The sequence below is a fragment of the Pithys albifrons genome, chromosome 8 (genome assembly GCF_047495875.1).
Source record: "Pithys albifrons albifrons isolate INPA30051 chromosome 8, PitAlb_v1, whole genome shotgun sequence".
Lineage (NCBI taxonomy): Eukaryota > Metazoa > Chordata > Aves > Passeriformes > Thamnophilidae > Pithys > Pithys albifrons.
Genome location: NC_092465.1, coordinates 39447765 through 39474595, shown reverse-complemented (window position 1 = coordinate 39474595; position 26831 = coordinate 39447765). Strand labels below are relative to the sequence as shown.

General features: G+C 44.1%; 1 protein-coding gene across 9 annotated transcripts in view; it reads right to left on the bottom strand.

The window, feature by feature from the left end:
• Window positions 1-26831, bottom strand: part of PCNT (pericentrin) — a 97676-nt gene that overhangs the window by 9759 nt on the left and 61086 nt on the right. For 7 of the 9 annotated variants that reach the window (XM_071562844.1, XM_071562841.1, XM_071562845.1 and 4 more), the window contains 16 exons: window positions 25694-25864; window positions 24185-24337; window positions 23606-23776; window positions 22228-23334; window positions 18299-18841; window positions 17414-17495; window positions 16867-17021; window positions 15392-15589; window positions 14970-15143; window positions 13712-13907; window positions 11223-11436; window positions 10588-10738; window positions 4796-5512; window positions 3657-3937; window positions 3300-3399; window positions 1267-1431 (listed from right to left, as the gene is read on the bottom strand). In XM_071562844.1, coding sequence (XP_071418945.1) covers window positions 1267-1431; window positions 3300-3399; window positions 3657-3937; window positions 4796-5512; window positions 10588-10738; window positions 11223-11436; window positions 13712-13907; window positions 14970-15143; window positions 15392-15589; window positions 16867-17021; window positions 17414-17495; window positions 18299-18841; window positions 22228-23334; window positions 23606-23776; window positions 24185-24337; window positions 25694-25864 — 4578 coding nt within the window. The remainder of the gene's footprint in view (window positions 1-1266; window positions 1432-3299; window positions 3400-3656; window positions 3938-4795; window positions 5513-10587; window positions 10739-11222; window positions 11437-13711; window positions 13908-14969; window positions 15144-15391; window positions 15590-16866; window positions 17022-17413; window positions 17496-18298; window positions 18842-22227; window positions 23335-23605; window positions 23777-24184; window positions 24338-25693; window positions 25865-26831) is intronic. The other 2 variants (XM_071562842.1, XM_071562848.1) reach the window with 2 other exon arrangements.

The window sequence follows — 26831 nt, the reverse complement described above, 5'->3', positions numbered from 1 at the left end:
CCCTGACTCTCAGAGTCAGATCCCCCAGTGTGGAACTCCCCGCCCTGGGGGAGGCACTAGGGGCTCCCACCTGTACCTGAGGGGAGAGAATCCTGGGGGTTTGGAACTTCTGAGACCACTCATTGGATCCAGAGGAGGAGCAGAACCTGGCCAGGAGGAGCCCACCGCTCTCCACCAGACTGCGCCATCATCTGCACCAACAGGTTTGTCCCTTCCTTTTCCTTTGGACTTGGGGGAACCACGTGGGGCTCAGCACAGGGGCCACCAAACCCCCCTGTGTTTGTGCCCCAGGGGGCTGGGTTAGACTGCTGGGTTTGGGGGTTAAACCCAATTTCTCTTTGTGCCATTGCATTTATTGCAATATTTTTATTATGTTGTAACTCTGCCTTATAATCTTTTTTGTGTTGGGTTTGTTTCTCCTGCTGGTTTACCTTTAAACCAACACAAAAGGTTTCAAGCAAAACTGACATACTTAAAACTTGACAACAGATTAACTCTTTAACAAAGAAAATAAAATCTGTTTAAGCAAAATATTAGCCAGAAAGCATGTGGGGAGAGATGCCTCTCAGACTTGATTACAATCAAATGTGTCAGAAGAATAAAAAATATTTAAGATTAGTGGGGCAGGGATTAAAAATAATGGGTGTTTTCTATTTTCATGCTTAGACTAGAAATCCAAGTTTCCCTCACATTTAAGAGTAGAAATTCCAAAAATCCAGGTTACTTTTGGTGCAAGTTCCTGTCTAACACCAAGAAAGTTCCAAAGGAACTTCTCTAATGAGGTACACAAGGCACTCAGCAATAGGACAAGGGGGCACGGGCTCAAGCTCTGCCTGGGGAAATTGAAGTTGGAGAGCAGAAAAAACTTCTTTGCAGAGAGAGTGCTCAGGCATTGGAATGGGCTGCCCAGAGAGGGGGTGGATTCCCCATCCCTGGAGGTTTTTCAGCTGAGCTTGGCCGTGGCACTGAGTGCCATGATCTGGTAAAGGGACTGGAGTTGGACCATTCTATGATTCCGTGATTATATATGTGGAAAATTTCTAATTTAAAATAATATGTAACCTCTTCATCTATAAAATAGCCTTTTAAAATAGCACTGAAGGCTACAGCAATGAGTGAAAGATAAATGCCATAATCTCACAGATCCTTTTATGCCCAGCGAGTCAGGCTGGAATGACAACCCCTGCCTTTGGCACTGCTCTCCAAGCTCTTTGGCTCTCTCCAGGCTCCAGACAGCCCCATTGCTGCCCATTCCCATCATTTTACCTTATGATTGGAAGTTTCTACCACAGGTTTGTTTTCAGCTTCAGCATTTGCTTTGGCCAGTTGGGATTCAGCCTGTTTGAGTGCACTCTGCAGCACGTGCCTCTCTCTCTGCCAAACCTCTTTCTCCAGCTCTGGAACAGTCTCACCATCACCTGCAGATCTGATCTGAAACAGGAAACAAAAGGAAGTGAGCCAGGATGGGTTTTGCACATTAATTCCACGGTGAAACATCTCAAACCAAGTAAAACCCAACTTTATGACAAATTAAAAATAACAAGATTAAAAATAGCAATGGATTCAGGTGCTGAACCAGGGACAGCATGGTGGGAAACTGAAATGCATGAGAAGCACCTTCTGAGGAAGTGAGGAATTTTTGGTCATCAAGCTATCCCTTCCCTGATCAGCCTGACAGGAATCCCATTCCCTTTAATAACAGCCTTTGGAAATGGAAACAGATCATCTGACTTCCTTCTACATCCACAGGCAGCACAGAAATTGTGTAGAAAGATGTCTGTGTACATGCAAAACCAAGTTGTACATACAACAAACCCAAGTTCTACACACAACAAAACCAAGTGGTGAAGCATCTACAGGAGTAAGTGCTAAAAAATCACATTTAATTCCAAGAAACTGCTGCCCAGAGAAGCTGTGGCTGCCCCATCCCTGAAGTGTCCCAGGCCAGGCTGGACAGAGCTTGGAGCAACCTGAATAGTGAAAGATGTCCCTGCCCATGGCAGGGGGTGGAATGGGATGAGCTTTAAGGTCCCTCCCAGCCCAAACCATGCTGTAATTCTGTGAAATTGAGTTTTGTGGTAAGTCCTAAGAATGAGACCCAGGACTCCAACTCTTTATGCAAGTTCTGCCTTCATAACCTTCTTGGTATCAACTACAAATCTACTGTTCAACAGTTGCATCAGTGTGTGGTGCAGCAGATCATTAAAGAAATGTGATTATTTAAGGCAGTTAACATTTTACCCCTTGCAATAAAACCTGTACATCAGAGGAGCCAGCACACACAACTGAGCCCAGTCTCTCCTAGTAATTATTTCAGTATAACCTTCTTGGGCTGTAATATCTGAGGGAGATCTACATAATTCATCTGGGCACTTGATTTCTGCTGCACTGTTTGGCATCCAATGGACCAGATGACGCCACATTCATTTTGGCACAGATTTTTTATGTTGGCATTTTGCCAGGTTTCTCTGCCCATTATTCCTGAATTTATCACAGCTCAAGGAGGGAAGAGCAGAGAATTCCTTTGGTCTCCAGAGCATGTGGGTCAGTACCTTAAAGGAAGGAGAAATTCAGGGAGGAGACTGAAGGAAAAGGTGCTTCTGGGAGGAAAAAAAAAACCCAAAACAAAGCCTGAAAAAAGGGCAGAGAGGTCTATGTGGCTGCAAAGGTGACAGAAGGAAAATATTAACTGTATTTTGTAAGCAGGTAGAGCTGAAAGGTCATTAAAGATCTCTGTTTATTATGAGGGAAGCTATCTGGGGAATCAGATGGATTCTAAAAGCTGTGTTTTCATGATGTATTTTGTATCAATAGACCTGAGCTCGCTCTTTGATAACCCCTGGGCATGTGTCAAATATTTGCAATACTACAAATGTCAGTCAGAACAGCCCCCCTGAGATGACAAACCACTCTTGTGCTTTTCGAAAAGTAGTTGAAATTTGAGTGGAAAACAACTGTCTCTGGATGCACAGAGACGCTGCAACACACAGGGAAAGCTCGGGGTCCTTGGATGTATTACATATCTAGGAAAAAATATTGCCACAAGCACACTCTTCCATACAACAGCAAGAGTCAGATATCAAAACATGTTAATAGAATGGCAGTGAGTGCAGGAATACACCTTCTTTACCATCATCAAGGCAAAAAAGAATTTTCCTCTGAACTTTTATCAAAAAAGGAATGAATCACTCACTCAATCAATCAATCAATCACTCAATCAATCAATGATCTGTGTGCTGCAATCCAAAGACTATAGAACAATTTAGTGATAATCAACAAATATATGCTATTTTCCTTACCTGAGATGCAGAAGACAATAAATCTGATTTGAGTTCCTTTAATGTCTGCAGCAGAGAGGCTACAGCTTCATCATTTGATGCAGACCAATCCTGAACCGTTCTGTGAAACAGAAATACCCTTTCAGTACCAGCCTAATTTGTAATAATGTTAAAGCATATTTGAGTCCTTCTCCCCACCTTCAGGTTCTGGGGCTTTACTTGTGCACTACTGATCACACAAATTACTATGAATACAGAGAAATTAGCAAGTTCTATTAATTTTTAAGAATTAAAAGAGCCCAGGGCTCTCAGCCATGACTTACACAAGTTAAGAAGCAGGATGGAAAGGAAACCAATATTTTAGGGACAACAACTCACTTATCTAGAGTTTTATATATGAACTCATTCAGGTGCACAGCTACAAAGAGCAACTGCTGCCTTATCTTCTCCAGCTGTTGTTGCTGCTGCTGCAAATGGGGTTTTTCAGTTTCTTTTGTCCCAGCCTGTCTGGCATTCCCATCTTTATTTGAGGTACACAACAGCTCCTGCTGATGGTTTGGAGTTGAAAGATTTCTTCCTCTTTCTTCTAATACTGCCAGTACTTCCTGCAGTTCTTTAATTCTTTGTTCATCCCTCTGCTGCTGCCACTCCAGGTTTTGCTGTTTGAACAGAGTAAGTACTAGTTAATTGCATCTTATGCACGCATGCATATATACACATACATTTATCTATACATATCCATACACACTAAGTGTCACCACACCTAATTAGCAAATCCATCTGGGAGTTCCTTCACTCACAAACCACTTTTGGGGAAAGGCTCAGAGCACTGAGATTAGCTCAGTTGGTTAAAATTTGGTTGTAATAATTTGGTCATGGGTTCAATCCCCTATGTGGGCCACTGATTTAAGAGTTGGACTCAATGATCCTTGTGGGTCTCTTCCAACTCAGAATAGTCTGGGATTCTGTGACAGGAATGTTTCACATTGACTAAACACTCTCTAGGGTATGTTTTCACTGCCCTCTGGGGCCACCATGAAGCCATTTAATGGCACTGGAGTGGGAATTATCCTTATTCACTTCCAGATGTGGTGGCTGACAAGTCTCCACAGAGCATTCAAACCTCCATCCTCTATTAAAAATGAAAAACAAGAAGCGTGGAACCAACGCTGTCAGAAGTCATGATTAGGAGCCCGGTTCAAAATAAGGGCAATGACATGAAAGCCAGCCTGGTTCCATCCTGTATTTAACCCACATTCTTCTCCACCTGTGACTAACCAGCAATTCCCAGCATAGGCAAAGATGTAAAGATCAACTTGTGTTAAAAATAAACCCAAACCCAACCCCCGGAAAACAGCTACACTGGAGAAATGCAGGAAAAGAGCTCATCTAATGTGTTTTTCAGAAGCCTTTGTTTAACAGAAGGAAACATTTCAATTAAAGAACACCATCCACAGGGTTAAATGGCAGTGAAGGGCTGTTTCAGTGTAAGACAAGACTCACAGAGACATTCTCACCATTCTCTCCTGATCTTTCTGCCAGCCCTGTTGTTTCTCTTGCTCTGACTGTTGCTGCTGTCTCTGCTCTCCTTCCCTCTCCTCTTTCTTGGTCTTATCTTGCTCTTTCAGCATCCTAAAGAGTGACTGCAGCTGTTCCCAGTCAGCTTTCAGCTTGGCCTCTCTTTCCTTCTGGGCCTCCAGGGAGTGGATCACCTCCTGCTTTTGGGCCTGGAGAGACTCCAGCGTGGCTCGCAGTTTGTCACTGACCTCCCTCTCCTTCTGGGTCTCCTCGCAGCACATCTGCACCTCAGCCTCCAGCTGCCTCTGGGACTGAATGGCCTTCTGGTGCATCTTCTCAATAACAGCAGCTAGCTCCCTAGTCCTGGACCTCTCTTCTTCCAGCTGGGCTTGGAGCTGCTGGACAAAGGCTTGTTCCAAAAGTGACTCCCTGTGCTGGCAGGAAGCACCTTCTTTCAATCTCATGCTCAACTGCTCTGTCAGAACACGCTCGTGGTTCAAAGACTGCAGGAGCTCCAAGGAACGATTCTTCTCAGCATCCAGATCCTTCTGCAGATCCCGGAGCTTGGTGTGTTCCTGGGACAGCAGAGCTTCACAGCGGGACTGCTCGATCTGCAGCTCCTTGCGGAGATTGGCAGCCACTGTCCTCTCGTGCTCCAGGGACACCACCAGCTGTCGGTTCTGCACCACCTGCACGTCCAGGGCAGCCTGCAGCTCCTGGGACAGGGGGACAACGTGAGAAGGAGCAAAGCCTGATTTCCACAAGACCCCCCTCCCACAATTCTAGGGCCTCTTTGCTCACTAGTGGTGTTCCCCAGGGGTCTGTGTTGGGTCCAGTCCTGTTTAACATCTTTAGTGATGATTTAGATGAGGGGATTGAGTCCAACATCAGCAAATTTGCTGATGACACCAAGTTGGGAGGGAGTGTCGACCTGCTGGAAGGCAGGAGGGCTCTGCAGAGGGATCTGGAGAGACTGGAGAGATGGGCTGATTGCAATGGGATGGAGTTCAACAAGGCCAAGTGCAGGTCCTGCCCTTTGGCCACCCCAACCCCCTGCAGCGCTCCAGGCTGGGCACAGAGTGGCTGGAGAGCAGACAGGCAGAAAGGGACCTGGGGGGACTGAGGGACAGGAAGCTCAACAGGAGCCACCAGTGTGCCCAGGTGGCCAAGAAGGCCAATGGGATCCTGGCCTGGATCCAAACTAGCGTGGCCAGCAGGCCCAGGGCAGTGACCCTTCCCCTGGACTCTGCCTTGGGGAGGCCACACCTTGAGTGTTGTGTTCAGTTCTGGGCCCCTCAGTTGAGGCAAGAGATTGAGGGGCTGGAGTGGGGCCAGAGAAGAGCAACAAGGCTGGAGAAGGGACTGGAGCACAAGTGCTGTGGGGAGAGGCTGAGGGAGCTGGGGGTGTTTAGCCTGGAGAAGAGGAGGCTCAGAGGTGACCTCAGCACTGTCTGGAACTGCCTGAAGGGAAGTTCTGGCCAGGTGGGGGTTGGTCTCTTCTCCCAGGCACTCAGCAACAGGACAAGGGGGCACGATGGGCTCAAGCTCTGCCAGGGGAAATTGAAGTTGGAGATGAGAAAAAACTTCTTTGCAGAGAGAGTGCTCAGGCATTGGAATGGGCTGCCCAGAGAGGGGGTGGATTCCCCATCCCTGGAGGTTTTTCAGCTGAGCTTGGCCGTGGCACTGAGTGCCATGATCTGGTAAAGGGACTGGAGTTGGACCAAGGGTTGGACTTAATGATCTTGGAGGTCTTTTCCCACCCCATCCATTCTATGATTCTATGATTCAAACCCTTATCACTAAGCATTCTCTGTTCTTTTTACCCCGATTCAGCCTTTCACTGTACCACGGACCAGGAGCTATAAATCAAGCAGCAGTAGACAAATGAATAGGGCAAAATGGTAACTTGTGATGGTTTGATCCAGGCTTTCCCTGGTAACCAGATGTAACTAGGGAGGGGCTTGTCTCCCAGGTATTTCTCATCCACTCTTTCCCCTCCCATGGGTCAAGAGAGGATATGAGAGGGAGATAGGAAGTGTTTTTTCTGCTTGGTTTTCCAGCGAGGGTGGAGGAGCAAGAAGGGTTTTTTTGCTGCTCTTGGTCCCTTTATGGGAGCCACACAGAGGATCGGGGAAAAGACGTGAGACCCCCACATGAGAGGAAGGGGCTGGATTCCTCCTAAGAGTGGTTGGTGGGATTGTGTTGTACTGGTTTACTCGGTGTCTGGGTGGGTGGAGGTTTTTTTGTACCCATTGCTTTTTGTTTTGTCTCTTTGTCGCCCCTGTTTTCCCCTTCCCTTTTCTTTTTACCTATTGTGGGTGCAGATTGTATACATATAATTGTGAACATTTAGAAATACACATATATATATATACCTATAGATAGATAGATTAGATAGATTAGATAGATAGATAGATAGATAGATAGATAGATAGATAGATAGATAGATAGATCGATCCTGACTTGGCTCTATTTCTTTCAAGTGTTTTTTTCCCTTTTTCCTTTTCCCTGTTTTGAGGAGCAGGGGGAGAAGGGGGGGGCAGCTCAGGGCTTGGAGACCAGAACGAAACCAAGACATAATTAAATTTGGCTGGCTCACTTATGAAAAGGAGTAAGCTTGGTCAGTCCAAGGAAGACTACTAAGACCCTTATTTTTGGGTTGAAGAGCAGAAAAACCCCTATCCAAAATTGATGCCAGAAGAAACATCGCCCCAGCTCCACCCAGACTCCACCTGCCATCAATATGTAATGAGATGTCACAATCACATGCATAATGTATGAAAATATTGCAATCACTCATGTTCAAATGTATAAATCACCCTGCTTTGACACCTGTGCTTGGAAGTGAGTCTGTCCAGTGTTAGCTGTCTCTTCCCTGCAGAAATAAATACCTGCTGCTAATGGAATACAACACTTTCTCTTAGCAGTTCTTTCTTGTCAGGTTCTGAAAATTGAGCTTCCAACAGCAAGAAAACTGACAAACTTAAACAGTAAACTGGTCAACAAAGGCTGAGACAAAATCCTGTCACTTAAGACAAGGCCTGTTAATGTTCAACCACGCTGATTGCCTGTCTTTGGTTCCAAGATAAAGATGAATATTATCAATTCATGTTGAACTCCTTTGTTTCTCCCTTCCCCTCATGTAAATCCCTGAGATAACAGATCAGTGACTGTTTCTGTAATTAGCAAAGTATTGTGTAACTCTCTAATTAAAATAAGCCCTCCCTGGATTACCATAACCCTTCCTCCCTGTTAGCATGTGCTGTTCAGAAACCTTAAATTGCATGTTCAATAAGGAATTCCAGTTTTCTTCCCCACGACTGGGATCGTGAGTTATTCTGGACCTTCACACTTTCTTGAGGCATTTTCCCTATCACAACACATCAATATTCCAGCACAAACAATCCTTTGGGGGGCTGGCTGGCATTCTGCAATTTTGGCTGGCACTCCACAATTTTCAACCTCCTGCTTTATACCCAGGAGGATATTCAAGACTTAACTAGAGGAGTTCTGTTATTATAAAGTTTAATTTAAAGTTAGGAATGACAGAAAAATGCTTGTTAGAAACCTGGCACCAAGTAAGAAGCCCAAAGACTGACATGTTAATATATTTGCTGGTACATTGTAGCTTCTTCAGTTAGTAAGACCCTCATTAGGAAATCATTATTCTTTACATAACTCAGTCCTGTTAATAAGTGACATCTGAAGCAGCTGATACAGGAACCTCTTAAGAAAAAGGATTTTATTCCTTCTCCATAAAATCATATGGTCTTTACTAATTTTTCATTAGAACTGTACTAATTTTATATTTTCTATTAATTTTTAATTTTAGCTTGTACCTTAGTCTGTCAGTGATCTTAATCATGCATGGCTTGAGACAAAGAGGAGTTTAACCCTGTAAGCTGAACTTTAAGAAATAAACCAAAAACTTGTTTAGATTAAAGGCTAAACTGTAGGAAATAAATCAGAAAACCTGTCTAGGTTGAGGCTTGAAGCTGTAACATTGTTTATTAAAAGGAAATATAGGACTGCAGAGATAAGAGCAGCCCACTAGATCTGTTAAAAGTCACCCAAAATAAACTGCTTAACTTTGGGGAGGGGTTTCAGTTGTAACTAAGAATATAAACCTGGAAACACAAAAGTCTTGTTGACGTGTCTTTGGTGGAATCATCCCCCATGTACCCAGTGCTGAATAAAAGGAAGGATTTTGCTCTATTCTATTGGATTTGATTGTTTCCTTAAATCACAGCAATAACCCATGTTGTTTTAAAAAGAAAAACCTCAGCAGTAAGAAGAGATGTAAAACCTCAGGATTTTGCAGACCCTCTTTTTAAAGCACGGTAGAGACTGATAAAAGAAATCACCAAATGGTCTGGGCTGGAAGGAACTTCCAAGACCATCTCATTCCTGGGAGAAGGAAGGCTACAAGGAAACAGTCAAAACTGTGTTGCCCCAAAACATTTAATTAGAATTGTTTGAAGTTAGATATGGGGGTTTAAATTTAAAAATTGGCTTGTTGAATCTTCTTCCTTTTCCAGACACTGTGGAGTTTTTACAAGCCCTGAGTCACTGCTTTCACAGTCTCAGAGAAAAAGCTGTTCTCTTGCTTTCTGTTCCATTTAGGAGGGAACAAGACTTTGGTTAACCTCCAAAAATACATGTTCTACTGGCAAGGCTCCCGTTGCTCCCTGCCAAGCCTGTGTATCAATGGGTGGTTTTCCTTATAATCTCAGTGATCACACACATCACACCCTCATGGCAGGTTTCCTCTGCAGACTCAGGGTGCAATTACAGAGTTGCAGGATCTGGCTGTCCCTGCTCAGCACGGGGCAGGACACAATGGGGGAAAATGGGAACAGGGGAAAAAACCCACTGAGAAGATGGGGGTGGGGGAAGGATGCAACTTTGCTTTATTTCTGGGCACAGAGTGGCTGGAGAGCAGCCAGGCAGAAAGGGACCTGGGGGGACTGAGGGACAGGAAGCTCAAAAGGAGCCAACAGTGTGCCCAGGTGGCCAAGAAGGCCAAGGGGATCCCGGCCTGGATCCAAACTAGCATGGCCAGCAGGCCCAGGGCAGTGACCCTTCCCCTGGACTCTGCCTTGGGGAGGCCACACTTTGAGTGTTGTGTTCAGTTCTGGGCCCCTCGGTTGAGGCAAGAGATTGAGGGGCTGGAGTGGGGCCAAAGAGCAACGAGGCTGGAGAAGGGACTGGAGCACAAGTGCTGTGGGGAGAGGCTGAGGGAGCTGGGGGTGTTTAGCCTGGAGAAGAGGAGGCTCAGAGGTGACCTCAGCACTGTCTGGAACTGCCTGAAGGGAAGTTCTGGCCAGGTGGGGGTTGGTCTCTTCTCCCAGGCACTCAGCAATAGGACAAGGGGGCACAATGGGCTCAAGCTCTGCCAGGGGAAATTGAAGTTGGAGAGCAGAAAAAACTTGTTTGCAGAGAGAGTGCTCAGGCATTGGAATGGGCTGCTCAGAGAGGGGGTGGATTCCCCATCCCTGGAGGTTTTTCAGCTGAGCTTGGCCATGGCACTGAGTGCCATGATCTGGTAAAGGGCCTGGAGTTGGACCAAGGGTTGGACTTGACGATCTCGGAGGTCTTTTCCAACCCAATCCATTCTATGATTCTGCATGTGCCATTAAGAAAGCGAATGAAAGCTTTAATTCTGAGAAGAAAACCCGCTGTGCACATTGGGAGGGGATTAACAGTTATTAAATAAACCCCAGTGTAGATGACACAGCTTGCACAAATAACCTGCTGGTTTACGTCATGCCCCAAGGGAATTGGGCGTTACCTCCACGGCCTTTGTCTTCTCATCCTCTGCTTTCTTGTGCTGATGCTGTTGTTCCTCAGCCCAACCTCGCAGCTCAGATTCCTTCAGCTGTTCAGCCTGCAACTCTTCAAGTGCAGCTGCCAGATCCTTTTCTTTTTTTTCCAATTCAAAACTGCAAAGTTGAGAACGACATTTCCATGGTCAGAACAAAACATCCTTTGCCAGCAACTGCCAGCAAGATATTCTGGGTTGCTTTCTCTGAGTTGCTCTATTCATTTGGTTTTTAAGGTGGCCTTTGCTCTTTCTAAAGAGGGTCCAAGTCACAGCTATTTAGCATCTGAAATAATTTCGCTCTTTGCAAGCCAAGCAAGAATTGCTCTATTTAGTAACAATTAAGAGATAGGGAGAAGTTATTTGTCCTGGCAGAGCAAAGCTGTCCTGTGAGAGGAAAGAAAAACCTTGGCATACACTAGGAAGGGAGTGGGGAGGGAAACATGCTCAGAACGACAGAAGTCAGTAAAGAAAACACATCTCAGAAGAGAGAGGTTAGTTTTCCTCCTCGTGTTTCCAAGTTCTAAGCCATTATGGGCCCAGTTAGCATAAACCTCTCTCAGATCTGCTGATAAAGCAAATAAATGAATAAATCTATTTCGCACCGTAACTGATTTATTTCCCTCTGAAGCTCTTCCAGGGATTTCTGCAACCTCTCATTCTCTTGCTCACTGTCATGAAGTGCTGATTTCAGGGTTGCTTTTTCTTGATTCAGAAGGTCACATGTTTCAGAGGATCTTTTCTGCTCCTCGGAGAGGCTGCTATGCAAATCACTTACAATAGATTTTTCCTGCTGAAGTTTATATTCCAATAATTCAACTGGAATAACAAAACATTAACAGTTATTTACATTACAGAGACAATGACAATATTCTGTCACTTATGCTAATTAAAACTGGGGGGGAAAAATCAGCTGCATTAAAGTGCTCTTGTCTGGAGAATTAATTTCTTTTCAAACATGAGAGGAAGCAGCAGAGATGCACCAACACACAGCAGCTCTCCTACTAATGGACTAGGCCAAGTGAGCAGAGCATGAAACTGGGTGAGAACGTGACTCTGGTTGTGATACATCAGTAAAAAACCTGTTACTAATGGACCTAAACCCCAGAAAACAAACCTATCCACTTGCATAACCATTTTATGGCAGACAGTACTCTCTGTTCTGTGCTAGAAACGTGTGGCCAGGGATTTAAGAAAAACAACTTTCCCCAAATTTGGAGGTTGTTATTTGATAACTATTTAAAAAGCAATTAACGTATCCTTGTCTACAGTGTTATGTAAACAAAAGTAGCAACAGACTTCTGATTTCCAGAGAACTTCCCTCTATTGGACAGTGAGTGTGTTGGTATCAGTAAGTTTTTAAAGGGCTGTCTTGATATTAGTAAGTTTTTAAAGGGCTGTGTTGGCATTATTAGTCAGCAATAGGACAAGGGGGCACGATGGGCTCAAGCTCTGCCAGGGGAAATTGAAGTTGGAGATGAGAAAAAACTTCTTTGCAGAGAGAGTGCTCAGGCATTGGAATGGGCTGCCCAGAGAGGGGGTGGATTCCCCATCCCTGGAGGTTTTTCAACTGAGCTTGGCCGTGGCACTGAGTGCCATGATCTGGTAAAGGGACTGGAGTTGGACCAAGGGTTGCAACTGATGATCTCGGAGGTCTTTTCCAACCCAATCCATTCTATGGTTCTATGATTAAATTTTTAAATGGCTGAATCCTGAATGATAGTAAAGGAAAACCAAAAGCAAGGAAAAAGCAGTGCTTTGCTTTGAAGAGAGATGTTTATTTGACCAAGGCCACTTGTATTTGTTTCTTTATTATCTGAAGTGAACCTGTTGTGAAAACCAAGCTGGCTGATTTACTCAGGGACATGGTTTAGCTGTGGGCTGGGCCATGATTGGACTCCATGGTCTTATCCAACCTAAATGATTCTGTGATTCTATATTAGCAAACAATTTCCTGAAAACAAACAGGGGTATTTCACTGTCCTTTCAGGATTTTCTCCTGTATGCATTCCTTCAGTTCTGTTCCTTTGGGTTACTGTAAAGTTTCTGTTTGCTTTTCACAGATTTGTGAAGTACTGATATTAGAAGGAAGATTCTCTCCCTATGCTCACATATCTCAGATTTGCTGTTTCTGCATCACCTTCACATTTCTGACTCACTCCATATTGCACAGATTGCATTTCACAGACTGTTCTGAGTTGGAAGGGACCCACAAGGATCACTCAGTCCAGCTCTTTATTCAATGGCCCACACAGGGGATTGAACCCATGATCTTGGCATTATTAAAACCAAGTTTTAACCAACTGAGCTGATCTCAGGGTCAACACCAAAAGCATCCTGAGTGCATTAATAAAACTGAAGGGTTGTACAGCATCTGCTTCTCTGTAAAACACCTTTTTGCCTTTTACCTTCATGGCAGAAAGAAACTGAATGGAAGTCAGAGAGAACTGGAGCAAAAGACAGATAATCACAGAATCACAGAATGGATTGGGTTGGAAAAGACCTCCAAGATCATCAAGGCCAACCCTTGGTCCAACTCCAGGCCCTTTACCAGATCATGGCACTCAGTGCCACGGCCAATCTAAGGTTAAAAACCTCCAGGGGTGGGGAATCCACCCCCTCTCTGGGCAGCCCATTCCAATGCCTGAGCACTCTCTCTGCAAACAAGTTTTTTCTCATCTCCAACTTCAATATCCCCTGGCAGAGCTTGAGCCCATCGTGCCCCCTTGTCCTATTGCTGAGTGCCTGGGAGAAGAGACCAACCCCCACCTGGCCAGAACTTCCCTTCAGCCAGTTCCAGACAGTGCTGAGGTCACCTCTGAGCCTCCTCTTCTCCAGGCTAAACACCCCCAGCTCCCTCAGCCTCTCCCCACAGCACTTGTGCTCCAGTCCCTTCTCCAGCCTCGTTGCTCTTCTCTGGCCCCGCTCCAGCCCCTCAAGCTCTTGCCTCAACTGAGGGGCCCAGAACTGAACACAACACTCAAGGTGTGGCCTCCCCAAGGCAGAGTCCAGGGGAAGGGTCACTGCCCTGGGCCTGCTGGCCACGCTAGTTTGGATCTAGGCCAGGATCCCATTGGCTAATAATAAGAGTTACCTTTCCTCCTGAGCTGGTGCTCCTGTTTGTTCCCATGATCTTCTGCCTTGGTCAGGGTCTCCTGCAGCTGCTGCAGCTTCTCTTGGTTCTGGAGGTGTGTCAGGCGGAGCTGAGCCCGGAGGTCCTGGATTTCCCACAGCAAACTGTTCCGGTCCGAGGAGAAAAGGTGCTCCACAACCATCTGCCTCTGCTCCTCCTGGAAACAAATCTATTCAATCTCCAAGGCTATTTCCATGTTTTCTACCAAGATAAAGCTTATCAAGTTTATGCTTCATATTAATGCAATGTTAATGTTATGTAACTTCCCTTGCCTGACATAGTTTATAACAGTTCCCATCTGGCCACAAAATAAAAACTAAATATTCTTGTTGTGATGCTTGATCTCCACAAAGAGTTCTCAACTGAGCTTTTTAGGGCCTTTTCAGGGTTTCAACCCCTGTTGTTAAATAAATTACATGACTGCATCTGATTTTATGAGGTTTTACTCTTTTTGGTGTTTTATTTCTTGCTCCTCTTCATCATGAGTTACAGGAGTTGTGGAGAGAAGTTGTGCAGAAGAAGGAGAGTGACTCCACTATGTTTACATTAACAATATTTAAACTATTCTTGCACAAGAATATTTAAGTTTCAGGAGGGATTATATTCAGAGGTACTTTTTCACACAGTTACACACAGTCTTAAAACCTACACACACCATGCAAACCATCCAACATCCCACAGCTATAGCTAATTATTAAGTAATAAATATTTCCCAAAAATTGTTAGATCTAAACAGTCTTAATGCGACTTATTTTAAGTTTATAAAAGAGCTCTATTGATGTTACTGTGGAGTTTCTGCAGCTTCTTTTCTTGCTTCTGCACCAGCTCAAGGTCTCTGGACAAACTCTATTCTTACCTCAGCAGCACCTGCAAATTTGTCTTTGGTTTGGTAGCTTGAAAAAGTATGAATTCTAACATATTATCAGCAAAAAAATACCAGATTCATAGTGCAATACACACCCTTTGCAAGAGAGGTCTGTGAAGCTCTGGAGAAATGGGAAGGAGGGAAAGAATTCTGTCAAATATTCCCTACTCACTATCACAGTGTTTCTGGATAAAATAATCAACAGGTTTGGTAATACAGTGTGAAAAGTTTGGGAAAGATAAAAGCCAACTGATCCCACCCCATCTGTATTAACACACAAGGTAAGATTTAACAACAGAAGCAATAAAACTGAAAAGAATACTTTAAAAAACCTGATTCAGGAGATTTTCTTACTTGTTGTTTCATTATATACTCCAGTTTTTCCACTAATGAACTTGCATCCCCAGATGCAGGATTGGAGAAGTGAGACTTCAAGTCAATTTGCAAGACATTTCTCTCCTTCTCAAACACATTCTGTACTGCTTGCAGAAGTTCTCCTCTCCAGTCAGCAGCAACACCTGAAGTTTCCTGTAAAAATATAATTTTTTTAAATGGCATCACTGATTTTCTAACCCAATGTCTTTCATATCATTACTATGTAAGAAAATAGCTGTTAATTTAAGCAGATTAAAAAGTGTTTAAAGAGTCTGTTTGGATCTCAGAAAGAGTCCCTTATTCTTTATACATACATATACACACCCAAACTCGTAACAATATACATTTCTATAGCTATAAAACTTGGTTACGTTGCTTTAAAGGGTATTTTCTTGCCATACCTTGTCCCCTCTCTCTGCCACCTTGCCCAGGTAATCCCTCAGGGACTGGATGGCATCCAGCAGGGCCAAGCCCTCCTTCTGCCAGCCCTCCATCACCACCTGGGTCTGAGGAACCTTCTTCAGCTCCCTGAAGCCAAAGGGATGCTCTGACAAAGCCAGGATTTTTTGGCTCTCCTCATACACCATCTTCAGCACAGTCTGGAAAGGTAATAAAAAACCCAGGAATGCAAACAGGCATCAGCATCCAGAGAGGGTAAGAATAGGAGGGGATAGCACCAGACAATAAAAATAAGGGGGATGTGTACATCAACACCCTAAATGCAATTAAGCATAAATTACTAATATGCAATTATGCCAAAGGGCTGTACTTTAACTTTGTTGGTTCAGAACTATTTAACTAAATTTCCTGGGAATAAATTAAATTCTTTCAAGTTTGAAGCCACGTAACTAAACTGAATGATGTATTTAGACAACCTTGGCTGAATTTAGCAGATTATGTACAAATAATATCTCCCAAAATAATCAGTTTTAATAATTTACTCAGTGGAAATTGTTTCCTCTGACAGTGTCAGACCCATGAATATATTTTAAATAAATTCCCTGTTCACAAACTATTACATCATGCACAGATGTTTCCTGGCCTCTTTTCAAGGAAGGTCACTAGAGATTTAAGTCCTTTTCTTACACACATCTCATCAGAAATATCCATGTGAAGCTGTCCCTCACTCCTACTCACTTTAACAACAACACAGAGTACTTCTCCTTAACTCTGATATTCTTCCCTTGCACTTTTTTGAATGACAACTTTTTAATCAACTCGAGTTGCTTTTCTGTCACTGGAATCAAAACAGTGATGACTTCAAGAGCCAATAGAACCTTTAGCAAACAGTAACATCAGAAGCACAGTAAAGTGTTCAAACTAAACACTCAGTACTGAGCTTGGCCATGGCACTGAGTGCCATGATCTGGTAAAGGGACTGGAGTTGAACCAAGGGTTGGTCTTGAGCCCATCATGCCCCCTTGTCCTATTGCTGAGTGCCTGGGAGAAGAGACCAACCCCCACCTGGCCAGAACTTCCCTTCAGGGAAGGTGTTCCCACAGCTCTCCATCACCTCAGGATGACAAGGACAGGCAGGGGAGCACAGTGTCAGCTATGGTTGCTTCTGAAACAGCTTTCTGTGAAGCCTCCAAGACAAACCCATCAAACAGATCAACCAGCCCTTGTCCCACCTCATTCTAAGACATCACCAGAGCTGTCCTGGCAAAACTAATTCAATTCCAGCAAGCACAGGCAAATGTCAGTAATTTCACCACAAGAGATGCAAAAATGACTCAAGAGCCATAACCAGCTGAAGTTTAAACCATTACAGAGCAGTTTTCAGTGTAAATGTCCCAGCTAACTCTATTCCTGTTAGTATTTAATTTTCTCTGTCCAGTTTTAATTTGCTGGTGTGCTTGTATTAATCACACCTTACCTTCAGCTGTGGGGAGAGTACTTCCCTCTCCTTCACTGACTCCATAATATCTGGGAACACTCCCTGGTAGTGCAGACAAGCCATGGCATTGGCACTGAGGTGGTCTGACCTCTGCAGCTCCTGCTTCAGCTGAGCTGCCAAACTTGAGCTGGTACCTGAAGGAAGACACAACCCCCCACACCCACAGGTGTTATAAACATGAAAAGAACCTGAAACCAGAACAACCACTTGCAAAATAACCATGATTTCTTCTCTCACTATGAATGCAGGGTCAGATCAAGTGGGTTGGTTGAGATCTTACAAGTTGTGTTTAGCACCAGAGACAGTGTCACAGTTCAAGTCAGGACTCAACCCCCCTGCTGCCTTTTTAATATGTAAAAATAACAGAAGGTAAAAGCAGGCACGAATATACAAGTGTTTCTAAACAAAGAGGCAACAGCTTTCCAATAAAAGACCTACAGCAAAAGAAAGTAGGAACAAGAGGAAACGTAATATTTTTGTAATGAAGTTAACCAAAGGTGAAACGAATCTACAAAGTTAAACTTACTGCTTATCACAGATGCTCTTGATCTTACATCATCTTGTAAATCAGAAGGGGTTAAAGGCAGATTATCAGCTTCTCTCATCTGCTTGGAAATAAATGTTTTTACATGGATTTAGTTCTCTGAGTCCAGCTGTCGTTTGCTGCACTTAGGACAAGTTTTTTACTAGTGCAGATTTTAGCAAATGCCTCGTTGATCATAATGATAGAGATGAAAAATACCACAATGAATGCTCTTTGGAAGCCATTCCATCTCATTTTTTATCTCTTTTAACAGTCTTAAAAAAGGGACATGTATTTATATTTAACTGCCCCTTAAAAGCAAGGCACAAAAATATACAACTAAAGAGAAATTTTCTGAAGTACAGACTTTTATCTTCCTGTGAGATTACAGGATACAGACTGTACATATAGAGAGAGATGGAGGGGATGGGATGGGGATGATGGGACGGGGATGACGGGACGGGAACAGGAATGGGGACGGGAACAGGAATGGGGACGGGAACAGGAATGGGGACGGGATGGGATGGGACGGGATGGGATGGGCAAACAAAACATAAATATATTTCCGTTAAAAATAAAAAAATTCTATTCTCCACTTTGGAAAGGGTTTCTTCTAACACTCAACAACAGATATTCCTAAGTGGGGAGTGGTTTCAGTTCACTGAGCACTGCAGGTTTGACAGGTTTTAGCTCAATTCCTAGCACAGGAAGTGTTAGCACAAATTTATCAGTGACCATCATAGTAAGAGATAACAATGGTGTGTCCAGAACATTCCTGGACCCCCAGCACTGTGTAGGTTTGGAGCCAATAACCCCTCAAGGATCCCAAGGGACAGGGCTGAGCAACTTGGGTAACAAGGATTAAACCAGACATGAAATATCACTTACCAACATCTTCTCCTGCATATCTTCATCTTCATCATCATCATCATCATCAACAGAATAGGTACTTTCAGAGAAAGCTGGAGATCTTCTCCCTCCTCCCACCACTGCATTCCCACTGCCAGTTTCATCCAGATGGGGATATCCCAGTGACACAGAATTATCTCCTTGCAGGGATGACCTTGTATGCAGCATTTCCAGGTCAGTGTTTTCAGGTTCTGAGAAGGGTGTCAGGTGGAGCACTGGTTGCAGTTCCAGGCTGTTGTCTTGTTTCCTCATGATCTCAGGCGAGCCCCACGAGGACATACTCACAACTAAATTCTGAAAGTCTTTGGAAGTGTCTTTGTCTATGTCCAAATTGTGTTTTGGAGAATTAGGTGTTTGATGAACTTCCAACATTTGCTGGCAGTGTTTCTTCAAACCTTGATCCTCTTCAGAGCTGTGGATCATGTCCAACTCCTTAAGTAAGATATTTTCTTGGGATTGCTTAATCTGAGTTTTTGGATTTGTATTCTGAGTTGTCAAGTCAAACATAACTTCATCTTTTTCCTACAATGGAATAACACACATTAATTGTTTAATGCAATTTGAATATGATTTTAGAAAGTGAGGAACATGTTTAAAAACGATCTTTCACAGTTGTTTCATTTTTCCTTCAGGTGCTTCATTCAAGTAATTTTAAGCTAAAATTACTCTTTTGGCTCTTCGATTCTGTGGCTAAGTCTTAATGATGCTCTGAAGATATTTTATTTTATTTTAAATCTGTCAACATGGAAATTTCATTCATCCTCCACACCTCTCATGCTGTCAGATACAGTGAATAATTGTTTTCTCTCTCATCTTAGACCACCACCTTAATTCTCTCATGTTAATCACCTCTCTCAGCTGATGAGACCCAGCCTATTTTAAGCCTAGTGCAGGTACCACCCCCTCTTCTAAATGCTCCTCCAGCTTTCACTTCAATACATTTCCTAATTTTCACATTGTTTCTAATTTTGAACCCAAGCACAACTGCAGGGGGATTCTTTGTTCCTCTAAGAATGCTGCAAATATTATGCTTTTTCTAATGCTGGGATGAGCAGATCCACAGGAAAAAGTCTGTTGTAATGAATACTGTGAATTGTAATGAATACTGTGAAGACACAGTAGTTCATTTACTTTGACTCCACAAATTCTCCAACTTTGATGATCATCCCTCCTCAGCCCATTCTTAGCACTCAAACATGGAAATACATAACACTGACTCACAGAGGTCAATTAAACATTTCAGCATCTGAGTTTCTACTTGAAAAATTATTTTTAATTATTTAACTGCTCCCATAATTCCAGCATACCTTTATGTCCTTCAAAGTTTTACCAGCTGAATTCCAAGTTCCTTGTATTGTTTAAACAGGGATCTAACTGGACTGGACTGGAAGTTTTGCTGCCTTGCACAGACACATTCAATGGTCAGAATTACACCAGTCTGCACAGGCCATCCAACACTTTTCCCACCTGTTTCCTTTTCCTGAGGGATTTCTAGGACAGCCCCTGGATGTGCAGCATCACCTATACTCCATAATATACTCCTGGAAAAGCTGGTAGCCCATGGCTTGGACAAGTGTACCCTCTCCTGGATTAGGAGCTGGCTGGAGGGCCCAGAGAGTGCTGGTGAATGGGGCTGCATCCAGCTGGTGGCCGGTCACCAGTGGTGTTCCCCAGGGGTCTGTGTTGGGTCCAGTCCTGTTTAACATCTTCAGTGATGATTTAGATGAGGGGATTGAGTCCATCCTCAGCAAATTTGCTGATGACACCAAGTTGGGAGGGAGTGTCGACCTGCTGGAAGGCAGGAGGGCTCTGCAGAGGGATCTGGAGAGACTGGAGAGATGGGCTGATTGCAATGGGATGGAGTTCAACAAGGCCAAGTGCAGGTCCTGCCCTTTGGCCACCCCAACCCCCTGTAGCGCTCCAGGCTGGGCACAGAGTGGCTGGAGAGCAGACAGGCAGAGGGACCTGGGGGGACTGAGGGACAGGAAGCTCAACAGGAGCCAACAGTGTGCCCAGGTGGCCAAGAAGGCCAAGGGGATCCTGGCCTGGATCCAAACCAGCGTGGCCAGCAGGCCCAGGGCAGTGACCCTTCCCCTGGACTCTGCCTTGGGGAGGCCACACCTTGAGTGTTGTGTTCAGTTCTGGGCCCCTCAGTTGAGGCAAGAGATTGAGGGGCTGGAGCGGGGCCAGAGAAGAGCAACGAGGCTGGAGAAGGGACTGGAGCACAAGTGCTGTGGGGAGAGGCTGAGGGAGCTGGGGGTGTTTAGCCTGGAGAAGAGGAGGCTCAGAGGTGACCTCAGCACTGTCTGGAACTGCCTGAAGGGAAGTTCTGGCCAGGTGGGGGTTGGTCTCTTCTCCCAGGCACTCAGCAACAGGACAAGGGGGCACGGTGGGTTCAAGCTCTGCCAGGGGAAATTGAAGTTGGAGATGAGAAAAAACTTCTTTGCAGAGAGAGTGCTCAGGCATTGGAATGGGCTGCCCAGAGAGGGGGTGGATTCCCCATCCCTGGAGGTCTTTCAACTGAGCTTGGCCGTGGCACTGAGTGCCATGATCTGGTAAAGGGACTGGAGTTGGACCAAGGGTTGGCCTTGATGATCTCGGAGGTCTTTTCCAACCCAATAAATTCTATGATTCTGTGATTCTATGCCAATGGCACTGATCCACACTAGAACTTTTAGGCAAATAAAATACAAGCACCAGGAATGATGATGTTTTGCATAGCTTCATTCCTGCTTTAAAAATAAACACATCATTTTACGCAGTAATTATCCTATAATTTCTTTAATTAAGTCAACTACCTTGGATGATTATATCCATATTATACTGCCAATCAGGGCTCCCAGATCCATATAAGCACTCAGAAATATTTCCATATGAGCCCTTTACTAACACTTGTCACCTCTGTAAACCAGTCTTAAAAGACAGTAATTTGAGGTATGACAGACTACTACAATTCTTGGAAAAAATGATCTCTTGGGTCCTACTGCTTTCTAAAATTGAGTAAAATTGAGTTTAATATCATCAGGTTATTTGGAGCAAATGGTTCTAGGAAAGGTTCAGAATAATTACAAGAAAGTGTCACAGTAAATAAAGATTTTTAAAGAAAAAAAAGGAGACATGATGAAATATTTTCAAGTGGTTCTCCAATACAGCCATAAAGGATGGCAAACAGTCTTGGGAGCTCAGGGTGGGTTGGCCTTGGTTGACCTGCAAATGTCCACCCAGCTGTGCCCTCACTCTGCCTTCTCAATGGGAAAAATAGGATGGAAGCAGCTCATGGGTGGGGAAAAAAGAAGGGGAATCATCTGCTACCCACCCTCACAGGCAAAACAGACTGGACTTGAGGAATCTGTATTTAATTGCCACTGAAAGACAGCTGGGTGGCAAGAAACAAAGGAAAATACTGACAGACCTCCCCACCACCTTTTCTCCTTACTCCTTGATCCCAAACTCCTCCCCTCCCACCCTGCAGATTGGATTTGTGCTCCAGCACAGTCTCTTTGGGGGCTGTTTTTCACACCTCTCCCCCCTCACTGCCTGTGCAGCATTTTGCTCTCTCTGCAGCATGATTTTTCAAGCAGTGACAGTGGCCTTGGCTGTGTCCTGTGGAGGACAATCTATAACCAAAACATACCAGAGGATCCAGGATCAAAACCACACCCAGCTCAGAAAGGCTGGATTAGGTTTCTGTGGGTGCCTGCCCTGTTCTGAGTCCTTCCAGGCATCCACCTGGAGCCATTGCTGGGGAAACCACAGAATCACAGACCCTTCCAGTGACTCCTTGTCACAGCATTCATCTTTTCCCTTTCTTACAGCACTCAAAAGGATCAGCTACAGGGCTTTATATAATACATTATTCTTAAACCCCAGAGCAATCAAATAATACTATTACAAAACAAATCAAATACCAGTTTAGCAGCAGGGGAAGCCAATACTGGGAATAACTGATCATTATTTGCTTCCAATTCTTCTAATTCCTTCATTCCCTTTTCAAGGGCTACACCTTTTCCTTCTCTCTGGCAGAATGGCTTGAGAAAACGAGTCCCCTCATGACCCAGCTGCTCCTTGAGCTGTGACAGAAATTCCTCTCTTTCTGACCGCAGGGCCTCGAGCTCCTCCATCTGAGCCTTGATTTGACCTTTCAGGTTTGCAGTGCTCCCTTGTAGTTCCTTGATTTCTCTCAGATAAGCTACTTCTTTCTGATTCAGTGCTTGCACCTGGAAATCAAGCCTAGAAACCTCCAATTGAAGGCTATAAACATCCTGTGCCTGGCTTGCATCCCTCTTTTCCAGCTCGGATTGGAGCTCTGCTGCCTTCTCTGTTAAGTACTGCAGCTCAGTGGTATCAGCTTCTCTTTGATCTGCCATGCTCTTCATTTGCATCTCTTTCTCCAGAATTTTGGCTTCCCTTTCTCTCACAGTATCCTCAAGTTCTTGAACCCGGGATTCAGTGAGCTTTGTTTCAACCTCCCTCTGGGACAAATGTGCCTGGGAAAGGCTGAATTCCTCCTGAAGTGCCTGGTGCTGGACCCTCAGAGACCTGAGCTCTGCATCGCACTGCTCTGATGATTCTCGCAGCTGTTGGCACTTTTTCTGCAGGATTTCCACTTCCATTTTGAACTGCAGTTCCTTCTCTTCCAGTTGCTGCTGCAGAGCCTGTCTAGAAGCTGAGACAAGCTCCAGTTCCCCCTGAAGTTCTCTCACTTTGGAGACTAGTGATGCATTTTTCCTGTTTGGATCAGGGTCACACTGACAATCTACCAGTCCTTTCTTCAGCTCGTTCTGCAGGTTTTCCACTGGTTTACCCAATGCATCTTGATAGAAGTCATCTTGGTAGTCACTATCTTCATAACATACTGGTCCAAACTGCACCAGCTCCTTTTGAAGCTTCTCAATCACCCCATGTAGTTGCTCCACCTCTTCATCCTTGTCCTTGCACAGCCTCTCCTGGTCAACACGAAGGTGCTCCACAAGTGATCTGAGTTCCTCAAGTTCAGATTTTTGCTCTTCCACAACCTAAACAAAAGGCTAATTAATGTAATTAATCACTGGCTATTACTGTATGCAGGCACAACTATAATTGCACACAGAGTTCATGTTTTTTTCCTAATCACACATGCATTGAATCACACATTTAACAGCAGGAAGAACCACACACACTTCAGCTGGTACCTACTCAAAATAATCTCTACTTTCCTAAGAGAATTATCAAACAAATTTCATTTACAGTAAGATCCTGCATGCCTTGCTTCCCCCAAAAGTCAAGCAATGAACAAAGTACTCTTACTTTGTTCTCCAGAGCATTCTCCAGCTCCTGCTGGAGTCTCTTCATCTGCTCATTCAAGTGATCAATCTCTTGATTCTTTTCTTCAAGTAGTGCTTGTGGGAATGACAAAGCTGAGGAATCATTAATACCCAGGTCCTGGCTCTGCTTCACATGAAGTTTTGTTAGATCCTCCTGACCAGGAAAAACAATAAATTCATTAGAAAGGACTGACTTCCTCTCTCAGCCTAATGGCAAAACAGAACAAGGGGTTTTATTGAAACATTCTCCTATTTAATGTTGAAGACCTCAAGCACACAACTACAGCTCCTTTATTTGAGTTTCTACCACCAGATTAGACTGCCACAACCCAGAAAATACCCTCAGCTTTTGATTTAAATCAAATGACTGTAGAAGATAATGCCACAAGGGTGAATTTAGAATATTGAGGGGCTTTGGTTCTACAATACCCACCATTAGCCTTGTAACAAAAATGCAACCAGCCCTTGGCAAGAGAAACAAATCAACATTATGAAATAAAGACTCCAACACTCAAGATAAGAGGTCTCTGCCACCTTGGCACACTAAGGTAAGGAAACCCACCTTCAGGTGTGCATTCTCTGCCTTGAGCTGGCTGATGCTGGATGTGCTAAGGCTTTTTTGTACCTCTAACTGCAAGTTCAGCTGCATTATCTCCTCATTTTTGCTGCTCAGGTTATCTTTGTATTGTTCTAGTTGGTCTAGCAAGCTTGCAATCTAAAAAAAGAAGAAAAAAGTTCACAGTTCTTTCAATTAAATTCTCTTAAATTTAAGTAGAGAAGATAAAAGTTCATTCATTGTCTTATTTAGTGACAGGAACTTCAGCAATTTCTCTAATCAACCTGCATTAATAGAACACCTGAGACATAAACAGAAGGTGAGAATCTCATGTTTCAGCTCATCTCCAAAACTAAAGTACTGCAAAGGTGGGATTGCATTTTCTTTTTTAAAAAATCTCACTGCCTACATGAAATATGTTAATCTGTATTGTGAATAATCAAGCCTTGACTGATCCAATTTACAGTAACAATAGAAGCCATATTTGCATTTCATGCCCAAACTAATTAAAGCAGTTGACATAAACACCATTACTGGAAGACAGAAATTATCAGCACTGCAGTGCCAATCCCAGCAACAGACATTAAATAAATGAATCAATGACCACACACTTCTGTGTTTGAAAGAGCAGTGTGATGTCACCCACTGGTTTTACCACGTCTTAAAGTACAGGGGCTTTGGGAATGTGAATAAATCAGGCTCCATAAGAGACATGGCAATTCCATCTGTAGGAAATTAATGTTTATTATCTTACTGCTCTTCAAAGACTGGTGTACAACTGCCTGGAGGACCATCCCTTTTTCTCCTTGGCACATCCTTAGTTGGACCAGATGTTTCTATATCACAGATATTAGAATAATTATGTAATAATAACATAAACATACAGCAGGATTGTGGATGAATCTGTGCATGTAAACCCAATAAAAGTTTCAAATAATGTGACAAGAATTATCCCCCTAAGTCAAACAAAAAGCTCTCTGCCTTCTGCTCCAGCTCAATTTTGGAAGAAAAGGGAAATCAATTTACAACTGATACTGATCAATCAGTTTACAGCTGACACTGATCAATCAGTTCACAACTGATACTGATCAATCAGTCTCAAAGCTGATGTGAATCAGCACAAGACAGTTTCCAGTGGGGAGGGAGATGGACACAGAACAAAGCAAGAAAAAAGACGGTTAATTAAGGCCAAAGCACAGAGAATTCTGAGTAAGAAGGAATATTTATTAACGTGTTAAATCACTGGGTTTTCTAATGCATTCAGTTCAATGTAAGTGTGTGCAAAATGTTTCTGTGCTGACAAGAGCAACTCTGGCCTGCCCAGAGAGGAAGTGGATTCCCCATCCCTGGAGGTTTTTCAACTGAGCTTGGCCGTGGCACTGAGTGCCATGATCTGGTAAAGGGACTGGAGCTGGACCAAGGGTTGAACGGGATGATCTCTGAGGTCTTTTCCAACCAAATCCATTCCATGATTCTGTGATTCAAAAGCCTGCAGGACTCTGCTAAAGCTCTCACCTCTCTCTCCTTGGCCTTAAGTGCCTCATGCTCTGCCTGGAGCTGCTCCTTGAGCTCAGGGGCAGCAGTGCCATCCACTGGCACTCGGTGCCTGGCTTCGTCCAGCTTGGACTGCAGGGCAGAGATCTGGAGCAGGTTATTGTACTGCTGCTGCTGCAAGGCCTCTTTATCCTGCAAAACAAACAAAAAAATTGTGTTAGAATTAATTGCTGTCAATTCACAAAAACCTGCCTAACCAGAGCATGGCTGCCAAAACAATTCATTGTCCCTGACAAACCCAGGACAAGAAGAAAAGTACATCATCTCATCATCTATTGAGGGGCTGGAGTGGGGCCAGAGAAGAGCAACAAGTCTGGAGAAGGGACTGGAGCACAAGTGCTGTGGGGAGAGGCTGAGGGAGCTGGGGGTGTTTAGCCTGGAGAAGAGGAGGCTCAGAGGTGACCTCAGCACTGTCTAGAACTGCCTGAAGGGAAGTTCTGGCCAGGTGGGTTGGTCTCTTCTCCCAGGCACTCAGCAATAGGACAAGGGGGCACAATGGGCTCAAGCTCTGCCAGGGGAAATTGAAGTTGGAGATCAGAAAAACTTCCTTGCAGAGAGAGTGCCCAGGCATTGGAATGGGCTGCCCAGAGAGGGGGTGGATTCCCCATCCCTGGAGGTTTTTCAAGTGAGATTGGCCGTGGCACCAAGTGCCATGATCTAAAGGGACTGGAGTTGGACCAAGGGTTGGACTTGATAATCTCAGAGGTCTTTTCCAAACCAATCCATTCTATGATTCTGTGATTCAACACCCCATAAAGAATCGCAAATTCAAAGCAATTGAATATCTTTTGCTTGCTTAAGTTTTTACCTCTGTTGTTTAAATTTAGCATTCAGTGATAAATTATACATTCTCAGTTTTTTCCTCTCTCCTTTCCTGTAGTGATGGAGGGGCTGGTTGAGCCACAAACACCACAGATATTCCCTGCCATTAATACAGAAGTGGGGCTCCTTCAGGGAGTCCGTTCTCCTGTGGGGTTTGGTGTTCATGGAAAGAAGACAACACTGCAGAAGGTCAGATTGCACATTGTTCCTGAAGAGTTTTGCTCAGTGATTAAGCTGGTGTGCTTGAAATCTAATTTTCAGTTGATAAAAACAAAAA